A 19,682-nucleotide genomic window follows, 5' to 3' on the forward strand; every position below is an offset into this window, starting at 1 on the left:
TTCATGCCCACACACTAGTTCCACACCTTGCGAGGTCTACGGCAGGCTAACGATGAGAAGGCATATTTATTTGACCGTTTCCCTCCGTTACGCCGATCGTTGGGGATCTCCCAGACCATAGGGGGTTCGACTCCCCATTCGTCCAAAGCACAGACCACAAGGTCTGATACGCGTGTGTACGAACTACCAAGTATTCGCGGTCTGGATCTCCCTGTGCAATGACTCTGCAGAATCCTCTCTGACGTTGCTACACTAAGCACTGTGTCGGGTGTAGTGCCTCCAGGGGCCGAAGAAGTAGTGGGCACATTGGTGTAATGGTTGAAATTGGAGAAAAACTCGTTTCATGGCCTGCACACAGGTTCCGAAAGCTGGTTTTTATCGTTGTTTCTCCAACTTTCGACCCGCGAGCTCTAGCTCGGGAAGTTTAATTTGAATAATTCGATCGGCGAAAGTTTTTTTTGTGAGGTTTTGTTTAGTTGTTCCTGATATCTTGCACATAATCTAACTCACTTTAAACCCGGTCGGAAATACTACCCTTACCGTCTAAAGCAACCATCAAGACCGGCAGATTTGTGCTAACAATTTTATCCAGTTGACTTCCATGGTATCTAGCAAATATAAGACTTTTGGTTCCGATATGGTTATGAGAGCCGTTTTTTTTGGGCTGTTGCTATCTAATAAAAATTGGGCTTGAACCATGCATAAACCGGTTGCATAGAATAAACGGGAAGGATTGTTTTTTTTTTCTTGCACTGAAATAACTTATCATTCAAAATCATAGTACGACGGATGAGAATAAGAAAAACGTGATTTGAAAAGCACGTGGTCGGTGAATGCACGATGACGATGATGTGTGACCGGCTTGAAGGCGGTTCCAATATGGAGATTTACTCTCATAGTAGAATTTACATGCAAATCGAACCCGTTTCGTACGTAGGAACTGCGAAGTGTGGAACGAAAACGTGAAGATGATTTCGTAAGAGTTTTTAGTTTTTTAGCATGATTGACTCATCACATTTGCTGGTTTAATAGGTTACGAAGTTCGAAACAAATTTCATTAGATTTGGACATTCATCAGCAGACAAATAGTCACATAAGGGGGTTAAAGTATTGAACTCAATACTGTAGCTAGAGAGCTTTGCGTTCCAGGACTCTTTTCCAGTAGGAACGCCCAAAACCGTATATAGATTTATTTTTACCACTTAAGTGGATAGTCTTGCTATGGGATGAAAATCTGAATGGGATTTGATACCCAATCCTGTCGTGTGGAACCGGCATCGTTATCACATACATGCGTTCCGGGTCTCTATTACTACTAACAGTTGTGGGAAAAGTATAAAAGTAATTTTTTATGTTATCTGTAAATTTTATACGAGATCTTTTGAGATCTTGTGATGTAGTGTACGACCTTTGAGTCTATTTATCTAGAATTAGACAAAAATAAACTTACATCAAATTCTGATAAAAAAAATACTTTCAGCTGTAAGTGTACGGTCTACAGCTGTTACTAAGCTCCTCCACAAAATAGTATTTATATTGAACACGAGCAATCAATAACCAAAGTCATGTTTAATCAAAAATGTATTACTGTTGTAGAGCTTACGCCCATTATTATATTTTTGCCTGTCATCACCATGCCTATCGCCCAATCGCATCATCGAACCTGAACGAAACCCGCTTGTGCTTGTCCTTGTCGCTGTTGAATCATCTTTCTGCACGTCTAGCGGAACGCTTGCAAACGTGCGAAATACTTCAACGAAGTGCTAGACATTTGAGGTCGAGCCGCATATGACGTAAAGCGAGCAAGTGCACTTGATGATACGGCCAATGCATTGCACCCCGGTCAGGATATATGTTCCGACCCCGTGTGTATGTAGATCGCACAACAAACCTCCACTAGAAGTTGCCTGTGTGGCACATGCCGTGTGCTCTTTTACCTGCCTGCCAGTACAGTGCGACTTCTCAGGACTATGGTAGGGTAGTAGTACATGTCAAGATGATCACATACAGTAGGCTTTCCAATTAAAATCACAGTTTGCTCACAACTGCTCTTTCGGGATAAGACGGTACCGCCGTCCTTGATTATTAGCCAGTGTGGACATAATAAGCTGAATGCTTTTATTTCCTTGTTGCAAAACGATTAGACACGGTATTGCCGGTTTTGTGTATTATGTTTACTCGTTTCATTGTCCAATTTTTGTGGAGGTAGTTTTTATGTCAAACGGTTCACAAGAATATTCCTTTCTAGACATCTGAATTTGAAGATAGGTTAAGTAATTATAGCATCTTGTACTTTTTAACTATAAATGATATAAATTTCACCACACGAAACCACGCTCACTTTCCTTCGAGCATTCATTTTCCAATGCCAAGTTTAATATTGTTATTTCTATAAACCTTTGTACCCGCTCACCTACGTCCCATTCTAAAGGGCCAAGGGCAGAACAGAACAGTCCATTTGTTTAGCGTAACAGCTTTAATCACATTCTGATTGCTGTCCCCACGGGCTTCTGTGACCATTATCTACGTCAGAGTGGTTTGTAGTTTCCATCTGGGACGTCCATTAGTCACACGCGATTGGCATAGGGGTTTTGGGGTGCTTGTTTAGTCACGTTCTTGCCACTATTAGTGCAACGACTATTTCCACTGCACCATCGGATTGCATTCGTGACTTCCTTTTGCCGCTTCTTAATAAGCATACAACACCGGTACCGTCTAGCAATCAATTGTCATTTGCTGATTCCGACGCTTACCACATGGATCTATAATGTGGTGGACCTTGATAGATTGGTTGATAGTTTTGCGTTACGCTATCGTCTATAAAATCTTTCGCTTCCACACCGGTTACCGAGGGTGGGGAATTTGCAAGAGCCAAGGGTCTCTCCACATTATCCACCCTCAAACCGTACATTTTGCATTTTTGCCCATTCGATTGTTCTCTGTTCGCTGTCCCTTTTGTGTTCCGCTGGTGGTTGATTTGATAAATTACCCTTTGCCTTCAAAAAAAGATTTATGGAAGACGATGAGCAACTAACGATCAAGACCGAGGTGTAGCACAGAACAATCAACCCAGCAAACAGAATTGGTTTCAAGGGCGTAAAACCAACAGAAAAATAAAACCGAACACACTCGGCTTTACACCAACGGATGCTGCCAAAATGGATGACAGACCGGTATGCTGCTGCTAGACACACACACACACGCCGGTGCCCAGAAGGATTTTCTTTTTTCTTTAGCAAGAGAAAATAATCACTTTAATGTGTAATGATGCGATGAAAAGGGCACTATAGACGTAGGGAAATGGCGTGCGCTGCCCGTGGTATTGTAGGTGTTTCTGATTGTGGTTTTTGGCTTATGTTGGCCGACACCGAAATGGCCATTAGCGTGTGTGTGTTTGTGTAGGTCAAGCACGAAAAATGCAAACCGCATAACAGCGATTTACGATGCAATTTGGGTCGCTTTAGTAGCGGTCAGTCTAGGACGATGGTGTTGAACAACTAAAACTGAGGCTTGCAAGCTTTTCTAGCACCGGTAAACTCGACGTGATGTGGCATGGTGGCAACGTGCATTTAAAGCTTATTTTTGCTTTATTTTTTTTTGTTAAACATTTGTTCTTGTTTGGGTTTTGGAATCGATCGTTTCATTAAAGTGTAGTGGAATGGCATAGCACTTTCCAGAATTTAAACATCGGTGTGTTGTGATAAGGTTGACACGAGGCAGAAGTGCGGTAAACAATACAAGTTGGCAAAAAACCCAAGAATTTTACGGAGGACACGTAATAGTTGTTGAAACTTTCATCATTCAAATTATGGGTTCGGGATTTGTTCGTGCAATTATTTGCTTTTGTAAAATATCAAACATTAATTAACATTAGTCATCTCACAGTATTCCGTCTGCGTTTAGTATATTTTTAATCATGACATAATTGTTTTGAAATATAAATTTGAAACCTTATAATGATTATTTCAACTCATCCAAATTGTTCACTGATAACACCAAAATGTAACGTCGACATTCGGATGGGAAACCACACAAAAAGTTTGTTCTTATCTGCGCCGTGGGAGACCAAAGGAAAAGGTGAAGAGGTTCACATTTTGGAGATTAAACAATAATCGACAAAAATATATTACTCAACAGTATTATTGATTGTCTAAACCATACTAATGCGTTCGCTTTCTTTTTCACACGGAATTATTTATCGAAATAAAAGGAATTTGGATAACGATTGTATTTCGAAATTAAGACGTAAGTCATATTTTACATATTTAGCTCTTTGTACTAATAAAAAATACCAATGCAGAATGGAAAAAAAATCTAAGAAGAGATAAGGTAATATGAAATCAGTATAGTAATTAAAACTTTACGGATTTTGTCATTTTTCCTAGTAAAATAATATTGCTTACCTACGTTATCAACGATCTTCCTTTTCTTGTACTTACTGTTTGCTCTGTTAGATAGTAAACAGTCAGAATAAATTCCACCGTCAATGCCAAATCCCAAACTTCAAGATTAGGTAACGTTCCGTTTAAAGATTAATTTGAGCGCACGGCTCAAAAGAAACTCCGACGAGAGCGATGGATTTTGGACACTCGTGGGGGGCCCAGTATTGATAATGCAATCTGCTATTAGCAACAAACCGTTGGCAAAAATACCATTTCCTATGTAGCGAAACAGTTTGCTTTCGGGAGTTTCTACCAAAGGTCAAAAAATGTTGCAAGATTGTGGCAAGACACCATGGTATGGATGACCTCGACCTAGAGATTGCGTTGAAATCTAATATGTTGGCGATTCTTCTTGCTTAATGTTAGCTATAAGTGAGAGCCTCTTTTAAATGGGTCAAAAAAAGACAGGCGGACGTTGTGTTTTTGAATGGGGATGTATCTGTATCCTGGAAGAAGTATATTACCGAGTAGTTCGCACAAAATACCCGGAATTCCAGATAAGCAGATTTAGTTAGTTTATAGCACAAAGGTCAACCAAATAAGAAAAAAATTTAAAGAGAAAATAGCTTCTAATTTTATGCTAATGTTCTCTAAAATGCTGAATACATTACGATCAAAGGTGAAAGTCAACTCTGTTACTTTCAACTATAAACGATACTGCACAATTATTGAAAGTGATACTAACGTTTTGACATATTAAGTGTAACGCTCTGTAACACATCTTTTTCGGTACGCTCGTTTTTATTTCGTGTCCCAGTGCCTAGTGTGCCCATCGAAAATATACCTAAATTTGTGTTAATTAACTTCAATTTCGACGTACTGAAGATAGTAAATTTAATATACTACTGCAATGAGGTATTGCAGTGCAATAGAAGATGGTCACAATCAGACAGCAACAAACAAAATATTTTTTTTAGTTTACATGTAACGCTCGTAATATAGTTGACAATAATAATGTTGACAATAATATAAGACCGGAACCGTTACAGCTAGATATTTTCGTTTTGGTTGTGTCTGGTTGCGCATTAAACAATTAACTGGTAACCCGTTACACTCCAGGTGTCCAGTATGATTTGTTCGATTGTCGTGCATATCGATAAATGTGTCGTTCGGTTGATAACATACCAAGCCCCGGTGGCACATTAGCGCTGATGAGTTTGAGTCGTTATGTTTATCCGTTGCATTATTGGAACACTAATCGTGTGACGTTGTCTTTAATGACATCATCACTACAATTCAAGTTAAGTTTATTTATCCTCAGGCAAAGAAAGAAAACCCCATTTGGAGTGAGAAGCAAACAGCCCATGTAGTCGATAACAATTGTCTAGTGGTCGACATTTGATTGATGTTTGTTTTTGTCCCCTTACATTATTAATTGCAACCGTTAAGTCAAAGCATATCGATCGGTGTAATACTTTCGAAAACGAAGTGGAATAAATTCCTTTTTTATTTGAATGTTTTCTTGAACTCTTGATGTCTTGAATATTTTCTTATGGTTTTAGTTTGTGAAGCATCTTACATCCTATTAATCACGATCTTTAATGCTAAATCATGCTAAATCAATTCGTGTGACTGCAATGAAATGCAACTTTAGACGATCAGAAGGAAACAGCATTGTCGTCATCTCTTCGTTAGAAGTGCAACGGTAACTGCCATCCATAAATAGTACGCTCGTCTAGAACTGGCCCGTATAAACATAAAACAGCATCAACAGTATCAATGACAAAAAAAAAGAAATACGTTTCTGGTCCTTCTGCTCTTTTTTTTTCATCGCGATCACTAGAAGGCAATGAACCTGTATTGGCATACGTTCGAAAACTAAGGCAAAAGTGAAAAGAGAACGATCGCTAACGTGACGTGATCTGGTGATGTTCGTGTATAGAAGGCACCGATACAGCAACGCGTTAATTGATCGGATCGTGCCACAGGGTTAAAACAAACCGAACCATTTAGCAGAGTGGTTGCAATTAATTTGTGTGTTGTGCTGTTGCCAGATCAAAATTTACAACTGTATTAATTTATAGTATGTGTGTTGGATTTTGTTGTTATTTTGTATCATTTATTAACGTTATTAAAGAAATTCTTAATGCACAAAAGTTCATTGACACGGGTAAACATTTATCCAAGACCACATTTACTTAGATTATGCCACTCTTAGATAGCCGAACCCAATCAGTTTTCTTATCCCGATTGAAGCTCTCAACTAATTAAAACTCTTTCTCATTTTCCTTTGTAGAACCACAAGCAGCACAATGGTAAACTGCTGGAACATAACCGGACGATTGAAGCCCAACCCACAGTTTTGGGTGAGCTAAGCATGACGTCATAGCAGGTGAACCGATTGCAATCAAGCACGCACAACATCGGGGGAGTGTATGCGCGATTTAAAAATTAGGACATCGTGTACGTCATCAGGAGCTGGTGCAGTTACCAGCATCCGACCCAGCCCAGCGATTGAAAAACGTGCGTTCAATGGAACAAACAGCAAACGAATGCATCAACAGTGGCCGGCTACGGCAAGAAAACCCTTGAGCAAAAAGAACGCCTGTATGCCAAAAAGTGATCTGGGTGGTGAACAAAAAAAAAATGGGCAACGGCGCTGAAGTGTTCACCCAGTCCACAATGTGCCGAACAACGTATGGTTGTAATGATATTAATTAATAGTTGCGGTTGAAGTGATCCCGCCTGGCAGCAGCATGATGATGGTGATGATGATGAGCATGTGCTGGCAACCTCGTGTACGCAAGCCGGCCAACTTGGCGCGCTAAATCGTAAACCGAAATCTTGTCGCCGGTACCTCGGAATACCCGAGTGGCATCTCCAACCCGAAGTGTCACGACGCTGGATACCGTCGAGAGCGGAGTCGAACCGGCGCAAAGAGAAACAGGAACCGTTTTCTTCCGATGAAGGAGAGTTCCGATGGTGTAGATCGGTAAAGTACATTGGCACCACCAGCGTTACAACAAGCCAGCAAAAAGAGACAGAGAGAAAGCTTTCGATGCGACCAAAAAGGTCCAGGGCAAAATCAACATCCCGCTTAACCACCCGGTAGAGATTGGCAGTTGAGGTGGAGAATGTGTAATATGCTCGCTCAACAATCTCACTAGCTGTAGTCGGAGTAGTTCCGCTCGGTGTGAATGAAATCGCGGGAAAACCGAAGCATACAACCCCCTAATGCACACACAGACACACAGGCGCGATACGCATCGACCAGTGGAGGGCCCTCGATGTGTGGTTCACACATCGCGAATAAAATTACCGAACGTAGCGCGTTGCTACATCAGTACGAAATCGGTCGCGAGTCGGTCCGCAGCGCCACACAGAACCGTCTAGATTACCCAGGAGAGTGGTTGACAGTAGTTTGCTCACACGTTTCGCTTTTGCTCGGGAAATAGCTCCTAGCGATAAAGGGATCGACATCAATTCTCAACATTCGCATTCAGTACGTGTTGGGCTTGCGAAGCGATAAGTAAGGGCATACAGCGCACCCGAATCTGTAGTTACGAACGAAACTGTTCCGACGCATTGGTCGACAGACACTTATCGGTTAAACAATATTGGCGGCATCGTTCAGCTGAGAACGTGGTGCGTAAGATTATTCGAGAAACAAGTTGTGGCTAATGGTAAACGTGTCTGTTTGTTTTTTTATCGAGTGAATTACCACGATTATCTTGCACTTCGCGCTAGTGAAACTGTTACAATACCGCGACAGATATACGCGTAAAATAGCGATCAATTCAGATCTTACCGTCTGGCATCATAGTCCGTGAGTTAGTCGTGTGTACGGTGTAGCAAATTAGAGTGCAATTAGTGAAGAGTCGTGACGTGAAGCTCTGGCATTCGGAAGCAGAGCAGAGATACGTAGAAGAAACCCCACGTCTCGGACCGCGTGTGTGCTTGTGTTTGTTGCAGGTGTTTCACATCGTGTAACTTGAAGTTTTCTTTTTTTGCCGCGGTTCGAATGCGTGATTACTAATCGCACAACAGTACGATCAAAGCTATCCAGAAGAGGGAGAGATAGCTGTTTGTTTAGCGGTGTCGAGAAGCAATCGCATCCAAAAATTGGTTAAGTTGTTTTTTTTTTCGTTGGTAATCATAAAAACCAGACGCGCTCGGTTCTGTTAGGGAGACGCGTTTAAGTGTGTTCTCTTAAGTTACGTGCGTTAAGTGGAGCGAAAAATCGGCTGTTCAAATTCACAAAATGAAGGATATCTATAGTAAGGGAAATCTACTGCACAAGGACGCCATCTACAAGGATGTGGTCATTATTGGTAAGTGGTAGACACTAGTGGAGCAGACACGGAAAAAAGAGATTGAGAAGGGGAAGGAAGAGTTTCGTCGTTAAACTTTACGACCGGATATTGAATGATCACGTCTAATCGATATGATCCGTCGTGTGTTGATCGATAACTAGTGGAGCATTACAAAACTGTGACGAGGGTAGTGGAGATATAATTCAATACACACCTTTGGAGTGTATTGATTGTGTGAATATCTTGGGTGTCTTTTTCATTCTCATACCAGTCCTCTCGGTATGTTTATTACGTCCCGTTCAATCAATATAAGCTCATCAATTATTACCAAACCATTTAATGGTTGTACGTAGGTGACTTGCACATTCTCCAACATTCGTTCTTAGAGTTGATATCTCTTTGGAACATTGTAGTAAGACTTTACTTATTTTTCTGTTGGTTTGTTTTACGCGCAAACAAATCCATCAGTTTTGATTACTCTGCAGGCGGTTAAATGGAAAGTTTTGGACTGATAAGAACTGATTCTGATAAGCTCGAAGATTAGAACCATAACCAGGAAGTGTTTTAACCACAAAGTAACATGATACATGGACTTTCGAATAGGTTCACAGAAAATGTCTTCCTTTTGACGCAAGCAAAGGAACAAAGGGCTTTCCATGTTGTTGCAATCCATCAGTCAAAGTCCAATCCAGGGGGGGTATCATTTCTTGTGCATTCATTCTAATCAATTTCTGCAGGACCCTAGGCAGTACCTTTTGATCTTACACATAGTAGCACAAAGTTAAGCTGCAATTGCGCAATAAAACTGAACTCTTTTCGATTGATTTGTGCTCCCATTTCAAGTACCAGAAGTTCAATGGAGTGATGGCGCACCAGTAACCGTATCAGTTTGCACATCTTGATGCTAAACCGTCTTATCACCGTTTATTAGTACAAAATGATTGTCATGAAAGACACCACCTCTGCTTGCAATGTTTTGTAAATTGAATCATCCGTACAAGCTACAAACCTGTCGGGTTTGATCTTCGGTGTAAGATTTACGATCGGAGTTAAAGATCCTTCCTACAGTTTTGTTGTACTGTTGATCTATTTTTGAATCGCTCACGTGTTGTAACAGCTCTCTTTCCCGCTTTCTGTCTGTGAATCGTTCTGAAGCTCAACACAATTCCCAAGTTTTAAAACATTAAACACATCAGCGTCGCGTCAATGAGCGTAACGTAAAACGTGCCAGTCGGCGTTCGGAAATTTGTAGACGATCATCTTTCGACGAAAGCAAGGGATAATGACTTTGCCTTGACTACAAACAACGATCAAAGTTAGAATGTAGGCACCGTATAGGGATTGTAAATAAAAATGGGCCACAATTGAAGGCACATCACAGCATTTGCACGTGCTGTTTTGCTGCATTGCATGCAGAGTACCAGGAACTCGTTTGCAATTCGCTCCCCAAAAAGGTGATCAATCATCGATCTGCCGAGTGGGAATAGAAGAAACGATAAGATAACCCATAAGACCCATTTGTACACTAGAACTCTCAACTATCAAAGATCATCCATCAGAATACCTATTGAGGATACGGGGGTGTACTTCAAAGCTTGATTTTCACACTGGTTCTGGTGTTTTTGCCGACTCATCCCAATTCCTGATAAGTCGATATGGTGGTTGAAGATATTGTTGGAACTCTATCAACCAAATGTTCAAGTGTACACTTTTTGCGTTCCAGATGTAAATGCTGACCAGTAAAGCAAGCAAACAATCCAATAAAAAAGAGCGAGTGTGAAAATGTTGTACCAGATAACTTACATTACTAAGCCTAGGGTATGTTAGGCCTCCATCTACACTGCGTCACACAACCTTGACCACGTGGTTCTGGAGAAGATAGTACTGCTGTATGCAAAGCATTTATCACTATCATGCGCTATCCGCGTGTGGGTATACCTTTACTAGCAGATACAGGAATGAATTGTCACCAGTCTCTTATTCTAGCGATGCTTGTTCTAAATAAAGCCCCACATTAAGCGATGAGAATCACACAGGTACTGCCGTACCACATTCGCTGACACATCGTCATCATCCACGAGACGCAAAGTCCGGCTGTTACCGGTATGTCGGCTGATAAATTAACTCGCGTGCGCCCGTCAACGATTGTGCGCACGACTAAAAACGTGCGCTTGACAGACACAATTGGACCAGTACGGACGCGTCCATCGCGTACGCCGTTATCGATACGACGCGGCTATTTCCGTACACCGATCAGCTGTTCCCGGGGGGCTCGTTGTGTTAGAGCGCACACACCAAACGAATGATGAGTAATGCGAGCGCGCACGCGCACATGTGCAAGATAAGAGTTGAAGAATGTGCGCGCGTCCGGCACATACATCATACTGCTATTCTAAAGCATCTCGACCCCAACGATGGTCACGTCTGGTTTTTGGTGATAAGATTAAACGCTTTCTCTGGCAGGGGTTTAATGGTCGGTCTTTTTTTCGTGTCTCGGTATGACCTCACAATGTAAGATGATGGTGCACAATTTCCAATTGGGTAGTCTCGTTTGCCATCTGTTGCATAATTGTACTGTGCATGTCTAGAATGTTCTGTGGAATTCCTCCAGAACTATTTCTGGATCTCTGGAGATATTTAAGATTTCGAAACTCGCCTTCCAATGCTATCATCACCTTGACAATGATCTTTTGCACTAAAGTTTACGAGAGTTGCTAAGCGAATAAATTACAGATGACTTTGATGCGGTCGCGTCTTAGGCTATTTTATTGAAGCCGCTGGTTGTTGGGTCACGTATCGTAGGGAAGGCCTGTAATTAATATTAATCAAGCAAAACCAACCGTTCGCTCGATGTGTGTTATCGGGCCGCTCGGGAACGAATGTGGAAGTGCATTGCCTAACCTTCCGACCTTAGCGTTTGATTGTTAGGGCTGACTACCAGTGGTCAGTGTTCCGATCCGGTGCTTGGTGAGGCAATAGTAACAGCACGCCAAAAGATACAAGCGAACGCAGAATATTCAATTCGATGCAAACATAGCTGAGCACACTGTTCTCGCACTTCATATTGATTAAATGTCTTCTCTTTCTATTGCAGGCAATGGACCAAGCGGTATATCACTGTCGTATATGCTGGCTGGCCACTGGCCTTACTGGTCACCGGAGAAGGCACAGAAACATCCAGATGAGCTGCTGCGGGCACGGTTAAATTATTACGATTCAAAGAAAAGTTTGGTAGAGCATGATCTGTTCAGTTTGGCAGATGGATTGGAAGGACGCAGCACAAATCCTGTCTCGTTGTTGGTGAGTAGAAATCGGAGGTCTGCTTTGGTGGTGATAAAAAAATCATTAAAATGTTCTCTACTCCTACAGCTGGACAGCTTGCAACATCCGTGCGCCGATTTGGGAATGGATTTACCCTCAATGGTCGAGTACCGGTACCATCCGGAAAAGGAGGTAAGAAGCTTGACTGTCTCCATCAACCCATTGATGTCATCGCACTTATCTTGGTTGTCCTGTTTTTCGTGCTGTCGGTGTAATTCTTGTATAAGTGAAATTGATTTTCTATACCATTTAATCTCGCCCGTCACTATCGGGCACATGACAAAAACCTGTGTGCGATTGTGAATGTAACGCTACGATTGCGGCCGCTATCATAAATCGCGCCTGTTTACTTGCCTGCTGCTGCTATTCCCGCCTTATCGTCACGCATCGATCGTGCACAGTCAGGCGGATAAATATTTGCCTATCGCTTTGCCATTTTTTTTTCTTCTTTTGATGAATTGCGGAAAAAATAAAAACCACCACTCTCCATTCACCAATCATCCTCGACAATGAGACGTAATTGAAATCGAAACCATCGATGTCATGGAATTTTTTGCTTGCACCCACCCCCCAGAGAGAGGGCTGTATGGTTCTTAACTATCTGACACCGAATTTATAATCACTATTCAAATATTAGCCATTAGTCGTCCGGTGAGTGGTACAGCATGTAGGGCGGTGAGCGATAAAATGGCAGAACACATTAAACAATGTCTGTAGTGTTTGTTGTACGGGAATGTGTTCCAAAGAGATAGCAATGGGTAGGTGAATTACTGTTCGATTTCATTGTGATTAATCATAAAATGATCGTTTGAAGATTGTATTGTTATTGCAAATGAGCGAAGGGAACAAGTAGTGCAATATCTTATTTACACTCTTATCAGGGCGCTACAACCGTTAAGTGATCGTGGTCTGCGAAAGGAGTCATTTCTCCTGGGAATTCTAGAGGGTCCTTGGTGAGTGACTTGGTACTTTCTCCTAGACTTTTTGAAAGTCTAAAAAAGGCTTTATGAACTGAGTCGTCCGGTGTCATTCTAATGACATGACTAGCTTACTCAAACCTGAGGTCATCATACAACTGATATAGTTCGACTTTGTCCACAGTGAAGATCTTCGTTCGTCTTGAGGCGTACTTTAAGTGGAGAAGTTTCTTCAGGTTGTAATACGATTACAAATTGGCTACCAACATCCTTGATTAACATCAATTTTGTGAAGTTGTTCTCAGAATGATCTCTGTTCATATCGGTATATATCAGGAGATATGGATTCGCTATTCTTGGATATTGATTGTTGCCTGGTTAATCCTTTGGGTAGTATCTACCACATAGAAGAGCTGTAAACTAATGTTGCTGTAGGATCGGATTTTACAAATAGAAGATGACCCCCCGTCGAGTTTCTCTCATTCTCGAGTCTCAAATTGTGCACTATAGCATAAATATAAAGAGTAGACAGGTTAGCCCATCTGTCTGGATAAAACCTTGAGAGATGGCTATCCTAAATCTGGTACGGTACGCTGGCCATTGTCACCCTTTACAAGCGTTATATCCTTGGATTCTATACCTGAAATCTAATGTAGTATGCTCACACACCTTCTCCATAATCTGCCTCAATATCTGCAAGTGTAACTTCACTTGACCGCCTAGGTCTTATTACGTTTTATAGAAACAATTTATGCAGCACGTGTACTGGCTTGCAGAATGGCAGATGCAACATTTAAACAAGATTAAAGTTTACCCGGTTGGTGCATCTCCCATCTCAGTAATAACAGTTTGTCATCTCTACTGTACCGTTGCCCCTATCATGATGTACACAACACTGAGCAATGTTTATGCTCGATTTGATATGCAAACGCGCCGGTTCCGGTACGTGAATCGATATTGAAATGAGGCTAGCGGCTAAATCCAGCAGCAGCAGCAGAAGCAGTACTGACGTGTGCTTAATTGAACGCGTGCAATAATCCACCTGAATTCTTCACTGACCGTACTGCGAATGGATGACAATTTATGTGTGGAACATTTTGCACTCCATTGTTTACTTTTGATTTTCTTTTTGATGTTCCGTTTTTTATTGATGTTGCTTGTAATAACACGTGCCGTACAAGTTGTGTGAACTTGTTCATATTTTCGTAAACGATGCATAAAATTGGTTTACCTGCATACATAGCAATATTAAAGCACACTGACACACTTCGCCGATTAATGTTCGGTTGTTTAATTTAGCGAACGATTGGCACACGCCACCAAGGGAAATGGGTGATACGCATTGGCATTGCCCGGCAGTCATTAACGTAGCCAATTCGACAAACTAATCGATTCGTGCTAACATTTCTACCGTCGATTTCAAACCGCAGGATACATTAATTCTATATTTTCTCACCTGTTCATCAGTCACTCCGGTTACGGGTGTAAACACATCGAACGCAACTAAAATGATCGTTTTTTTCTCATTCCATTTTAGATCGACCATCTCGTACTGGGACGTGGACCACCCGGCGGTTCCTGGCATCGGATGGATCCAAACCTGCGCACCCTTTCGCTGGCCGCCTGGATGTCTCTTCCCGGTTTACCGTTCGCGGAATGGGAATCACGCCATCCATCGGTGGAAGCTGTTGACGAATCTGTTCAACCGTTGAAATCGTTCGCGTCCGAACCGGTGCCGAGTTGTGCCAGGTGTAACGAGCTGGCAAAGCGCGCGAAGCGAGGCGGACAGAAAGTGCCCTTAATCAAGTGTAGCAAATGTTATCGCAGCGGAACGCATACGGACGGTAACAATAACATGAGCGTTGTGGAAGGAAATGGAATTCAGGGGGAACATCAGCAGCAGCAGCATGGCGATGGCAATGTAGTGGCCGTATTGGACGAGCGCAGTGGCAAGGTAAACGTCAAGTTGCTTTGCCCACCGCGCCGGAATCTTTCGCTGAAGCGACAAGTATCGAAGGAGGTCGAAACGCGTGCACTAATATCTAGTGTCGCACAGTACTACGAAAGTTACGTGACGGAAATGGGTTTGGAGCGGTACTTTATGAACGAAACGATTGTGACAACGGTTGTGCCGCTCGATGGAAAATGTGAGACGGCGCTTCCAGAACGTTTCCGGAATGGACGGTGGCTCGTTGCTGGGTAAGTCCTTAAGAAAGCATTATTATTGCTAGTTGATTGTCTAACTTATATTTTATATCTTCTTTTAACTTGCAGCTTCAACCGAACGACAAACAAACGCTTTACGATCGTTTGCAATAATCTAGTGCTGGCGAATGGTGCTTCCGATCTTGCGAACCGATTGGGCGTGAAAGGTGAAGGTTTGGAGATGCCGTGGGTAAAGTATGAACTGCCACATCTCGAACGTGCATTGGAAAAGTACGACGATCAGGCTCGCACACAGCTAAAACCGGTGTTGATCGTCGGTGCTGGACTTAGTGCAGCCGATGCTGTCACGATTTGTCGATCGTCCGGTATTCCTGTGGTTCATGTGTACCGGAATCGTACGGCTGGACTGGATAAGATGCTACCGGGAAACGTTTATCCCGAGTATCACGAGGTGCACAAGATGATGAAGGATTCGAACCGCAAGCATGAACTGTACACTCCCTTACCAGAGCATACGATAGTGGATCTAGCGATCGGAGCCGATTCACGACGCGTAACCGTGCAACATTTGAAGACGGGTGAACGGCGCGAGCTGGACGTTTCCTATTGCGCAATACTGATCGGTTCCCGGCCCGATCTACGATTTATCTCCTCGATCACGGGCACAAAGTGTACGAACGCACCCAACACCGAAGCATCGAACCCACCACCGGTTCTAATCTCCTGTCCCGATTCGGAAACGGAAGATGAAGCGGCTCTTAACCATTGCTTTGGCCGACAGCCCGTCCAACCACTAACGATGTGGATGTTTACGGAGCAACTGCTATCCTCGTGTCTTGGCCGGAAGCTTTACTGGCTGAAGAACATGTGTGCCAAATGCAAACACATCAACCTCACCGATAAACCTCGCCACAAACAGCAGCAGCAGCATCTGCAGTACAATGTGCTAAATACAGCCGCGCTCGGTGGCCACTGTCCGCACCAGCAGGATGAGAAACCCGTACTGAACCTGAGCGCTGCCTCCGGTATGGGCCTCGGGGAAGATCCAACAAAGCCAATCGACTGTAAAAACAATCCAATCGATGTGGATAAATACACGAACGCAGTGTTGCGTACGTCGCACACCGGACTGTACGCGATGGGACCACTGGTCGGGGATAACTTTGTGCGCTTCATACCCGGCGGTGCACTCAGTATTACGGCCGCACTGCACAAGCATACGGAAAACGATTGATTGGTTTGGTGCACGATGCGAAACGAGCAACGAGATGAGTTTTGACGTGGGCAATCGTTATACTCAACGATCCCGAAATTGTTTCGTGGCGCTTTTGTTTGAAAGTGTCTGTCGTCCCCGTGTTCTGGAATGGTGGACAGGTGGAACAATTGACAGATAAATTTGACAATTATTCCCACAATTCGGTACACCACCTTTACGACATTCAGTATGGGAATGGTTCATGCCAGTAGACTGGTTATCATTTAAACTGAACGCGTTGGTTTTGATTGATATGAACAAAGTTGAACACGAATTGTAAACCATCGAAAGGCACGAAAGCTGAACGTTTAACGTTAAGAAAACTCGGTGATGAATGTATCACCAAAATGTCAATTTGAAGTGCTGTTAATTTCAGCGATTAGTATTTTCCGTTTTGGCTTTGTAGATACTAACGCAAAAGTGAACAATGATTTATTCATACTCGGGATATTAACGTTCGTGAGGATTTTAAAGATTTTTCTAAGCACTGTACAATATTTTTCTATTGTTTGTATCAACCAAAAGAAGATTGTTAGTGTTATCGATCGAAAATCGAACGGGGAAATCACTTTAGCGATGGAGAAATGTAATTTTACAGTTTTTGTTTTTTAAAAAAATATGTTTGTTTTTTTTTTTGTTAATCCTCACACTGTACCACGGGGAAACAAAACACCCCAACATTCCTACAGCAAAAAGTATGCCCTAAAAAATACTCTTACGATTGCACTAGAAATCCCCTCCATGAGGTAGGAATTGTTAGTGTGTAGCAGTACGGTACCTCCTAAAACAACCCGAATAATAGCAGATGTACAAGAAAAAGATGCCCTGCCAACCTGCCAACCAGTGGGTTCCATTGGTTCTATATTCATCACACCCCCCCAATTCCGCTTGAACGGCATGGCTTTGCAGGAAGCCATTTCGTCCTTTGTTCATTACACTTACCCGTCTGTGATTTAGTTTTGCTTTAACGTGAATCGAGAATGTTTGTGTGTAGATAATTTATTTTCCTTCCCCGACACGTATCATCACCATTTGCACACATTCGTACACTATTTTCTGACCTCACGTCACGACCTGATTGGAGTCCTAACGAAACCAATCGATCTATTTTTCGTCCACAGTATCTACTGCCATTGTAGTTTTTCTTTCTGTAGCAATCAACTCACGGAACCTAAGCCTTAGCCGTCGTTATGTGTCGCTTGTCTTGAACTATTCAAGCAATTGTTATAAGCGACCCATACTTTCGTATTGTTAGGCCCAGCCAGAGAATATTAAATCGGAATAGATTCGGAATTTGTGGTGCAAATGAACCATCAGAAACCTTTTGCAAACGTACAAAAGCACCACTATAATATGCCAATGTACGTGTTAAATTCACACTTTGAACCTAATGCTTACATTTGTCTCTCATTCAATTGTCGTTCTAATAGTTGTACTATAGCGGAATATTACTATACGCGTATATATTATTACTAAAGCAAACCTTCTCCACCACGACATCGTATAATCACAATACAACAAGATTGCGAATACTGTAACCATTGTAACGAATGTAAGAAAATTCTAAAGTAATTACGTTTATCCTAGGTAGTGCATACCGGCGTGACGGTTGCAAGTGGTCGAATGGCACGAATTAAGAGACGGAGAGATAGGAAGAGGAAAAGCTAAGGTTGAGAGGGTGAAAGAAGAAGAAATATGAACAAACCTAGTAGCAAGAGGCAAACAAACCTAGAGACTGATCTTTGTACGTTTTAGAACTAGTCTAGGAACACGGTTAGAGTACGCGCACGAATGCGATCTGTAATGGTGATCCTTTCAAATGCTTTTCTTACTACCTTTCGTTCCCATATAACCTTTGCCTTTTCGTCGGTGAAGAAATTAAAGACGGCTTATCCCGGCTTTTTTTTTCTTGCATCACAAAATTAGAGTGATTCGAAGCCGCTTGTAATAGTGTGCTCGTTAAAATGTGTTTTTGGAATATTAATTAAAGCAAACAAACAAGCAAAACACACACAAAAAAACAGGGTAGACTTAAAGTCAAACGCATACACGACAGCTGCAGCAACAAACAAACCTGATACTACCATTACTATAGCTATCGTTACTATTACGCTACTACCATTAACTCAAGTTTAACAAGTTTTGTACATAATGTATAACGTTACTTAAATTGCATTGTGCGTGCGTGTGTGTTATTTTTTAGGTGATGATTTCGGTGGATGTTTCATTTTGCCAACATCCCTTTTATTGTATTGTAGAGAGCAAAATTTTCTAGTAAGTAGTAGAAAGTCAACACACAACTGCACGTGGCGCACACACCACAGTTAAAAAAAAAACGAAACGCAAATCAAAAAAACAAACATTGCGCGAATCAAAAACCATTACGTCTTTGCGTAAAATTGTTACGTTTTATTCTTCTTTTATGGAAAGTTGAAAATATAATGCAAAAAACCACAAAGAACAATCGGTTTCTGTGTCCAGCGTGGTGGAAACATCCGAAAAATCCACCTTTTGGAGAGAATTTAACTATACTTTTATTAATGAAATTAGTTTTAATTTTCCTAAGCGGCACTGCAACCTCCAGTTGTTGGCTAGCCATTTTCGATATTTTTTGACTGATTTACCTAAAACTATATAGTTTTCAATTATTTTCGATTTTTTGAATTAATATACCAAATTACTTTCTGTTCTGTTATTTATTTGTTTGAGTTCCATAAATGCGCTGAGTGCCGTGAGTGCTTCCTGTACAAGAATATATCTCGTTCAGTTCAGAATAGACCCCCGGTTTCGAATCTCACATATAGAGGGCGCTCTCCCACATGTAGCTGAATACAATCTTTTCGGATTTGATTCTCTTGCAATCAATTTAAAAATCAGCAACGATATAATTTTGAACTTTTCTGGATAATACAGAGGTTTTCATTTTAAGTCTACTTGAAGAAATGTCCATGTTTTAATTCTACTTTTTAGACAAAAAATAGTAGTCGCGCTCAACAAATCTAATCCGCACTAGTGCCATGTTCAAAGCATTCTGAGCTGATTATCAGCTGATAGAACACATTATTGTATGAGTCATTCCATTCTACTAGCACACGTTTACTTCTCCTGTAATACACTACTAATAAGACTACATCATTCTATCCACTGGCGGCCTTATGTGAGTGCTGGTACTACTAGCTTTACAAACTGCAATTGTCGTTACATAAGAAAAAAAAACAATTACACAAAATGCAGAGTAGTGTCAAAAGGTGTCATTCATAATAATTAAAACCCGCTTCCTAGTGCTTCATCTTTCCATACAAAAGATGCCTTCCCTCGGCACAATTAT

At 41.8% G+C, this 19,682-nt stretch overlaps 1 protein-coding gene across 2 annotated transcripts in view; it reads left to right on the forward strand.

Annotated features, from left to right (window-relative positions):
• LOC125768461 (oxidative stress-induced growth inhibitor 2-like) overlaps positions 1 to 18,775 on the forward strand; it is a 37,113-nt gene extending 18,338 nt beyond the window's left edge. For both annotated transcript variants that reach the window (XM_049436157.1, XM_049436158.1), the window contains exons 2-6: positions 6,679 to 8,713; positions 11,790 to 11,995; positions 12,065 to 12,148; positions 14,471 to 15,132; positions 15,208 to 18,775. In XM_049436157.1, the coding sequence (XP_049292114.1) occupies positions 8,644 to 8,713; positions 11,790 to 11,995; positions 12,065 to 12,148; positions 14,471 to 15,132; positions 15,208 to 16,333 (2,148 nt within the window). In that variant the 5' untranslated portion in view covers positions 6,679 to 8,643 and the 3' untranslated portion in view covers positions 16,334 to 18,775. The remainder of the gene's footprint in view (positions 1 to 6,678; positions 8,714 to 11,789; positions 11,996 to 12,064; positions 12,149 to 14,470; positions 15,133 to 15,207) is intronic.
• The last annotated feature ends 907 nt before the right edge of the window (positions 18,776 to 19,682 follow it).

The sequence above is a fragment of the Anopheles funestus genome, chromosome 3RL, assembly GCF_943734845.2.
Source record: "Anopheles funestus chromosome 3RL, idAnoFuneDA-416_04, whole genome shotgun sequence".
NCBI lineage: Eukaryota > Metazoa > Arthropoda > Insecta > Diptera > Culicidae > Anopheles > Anopheles funestus.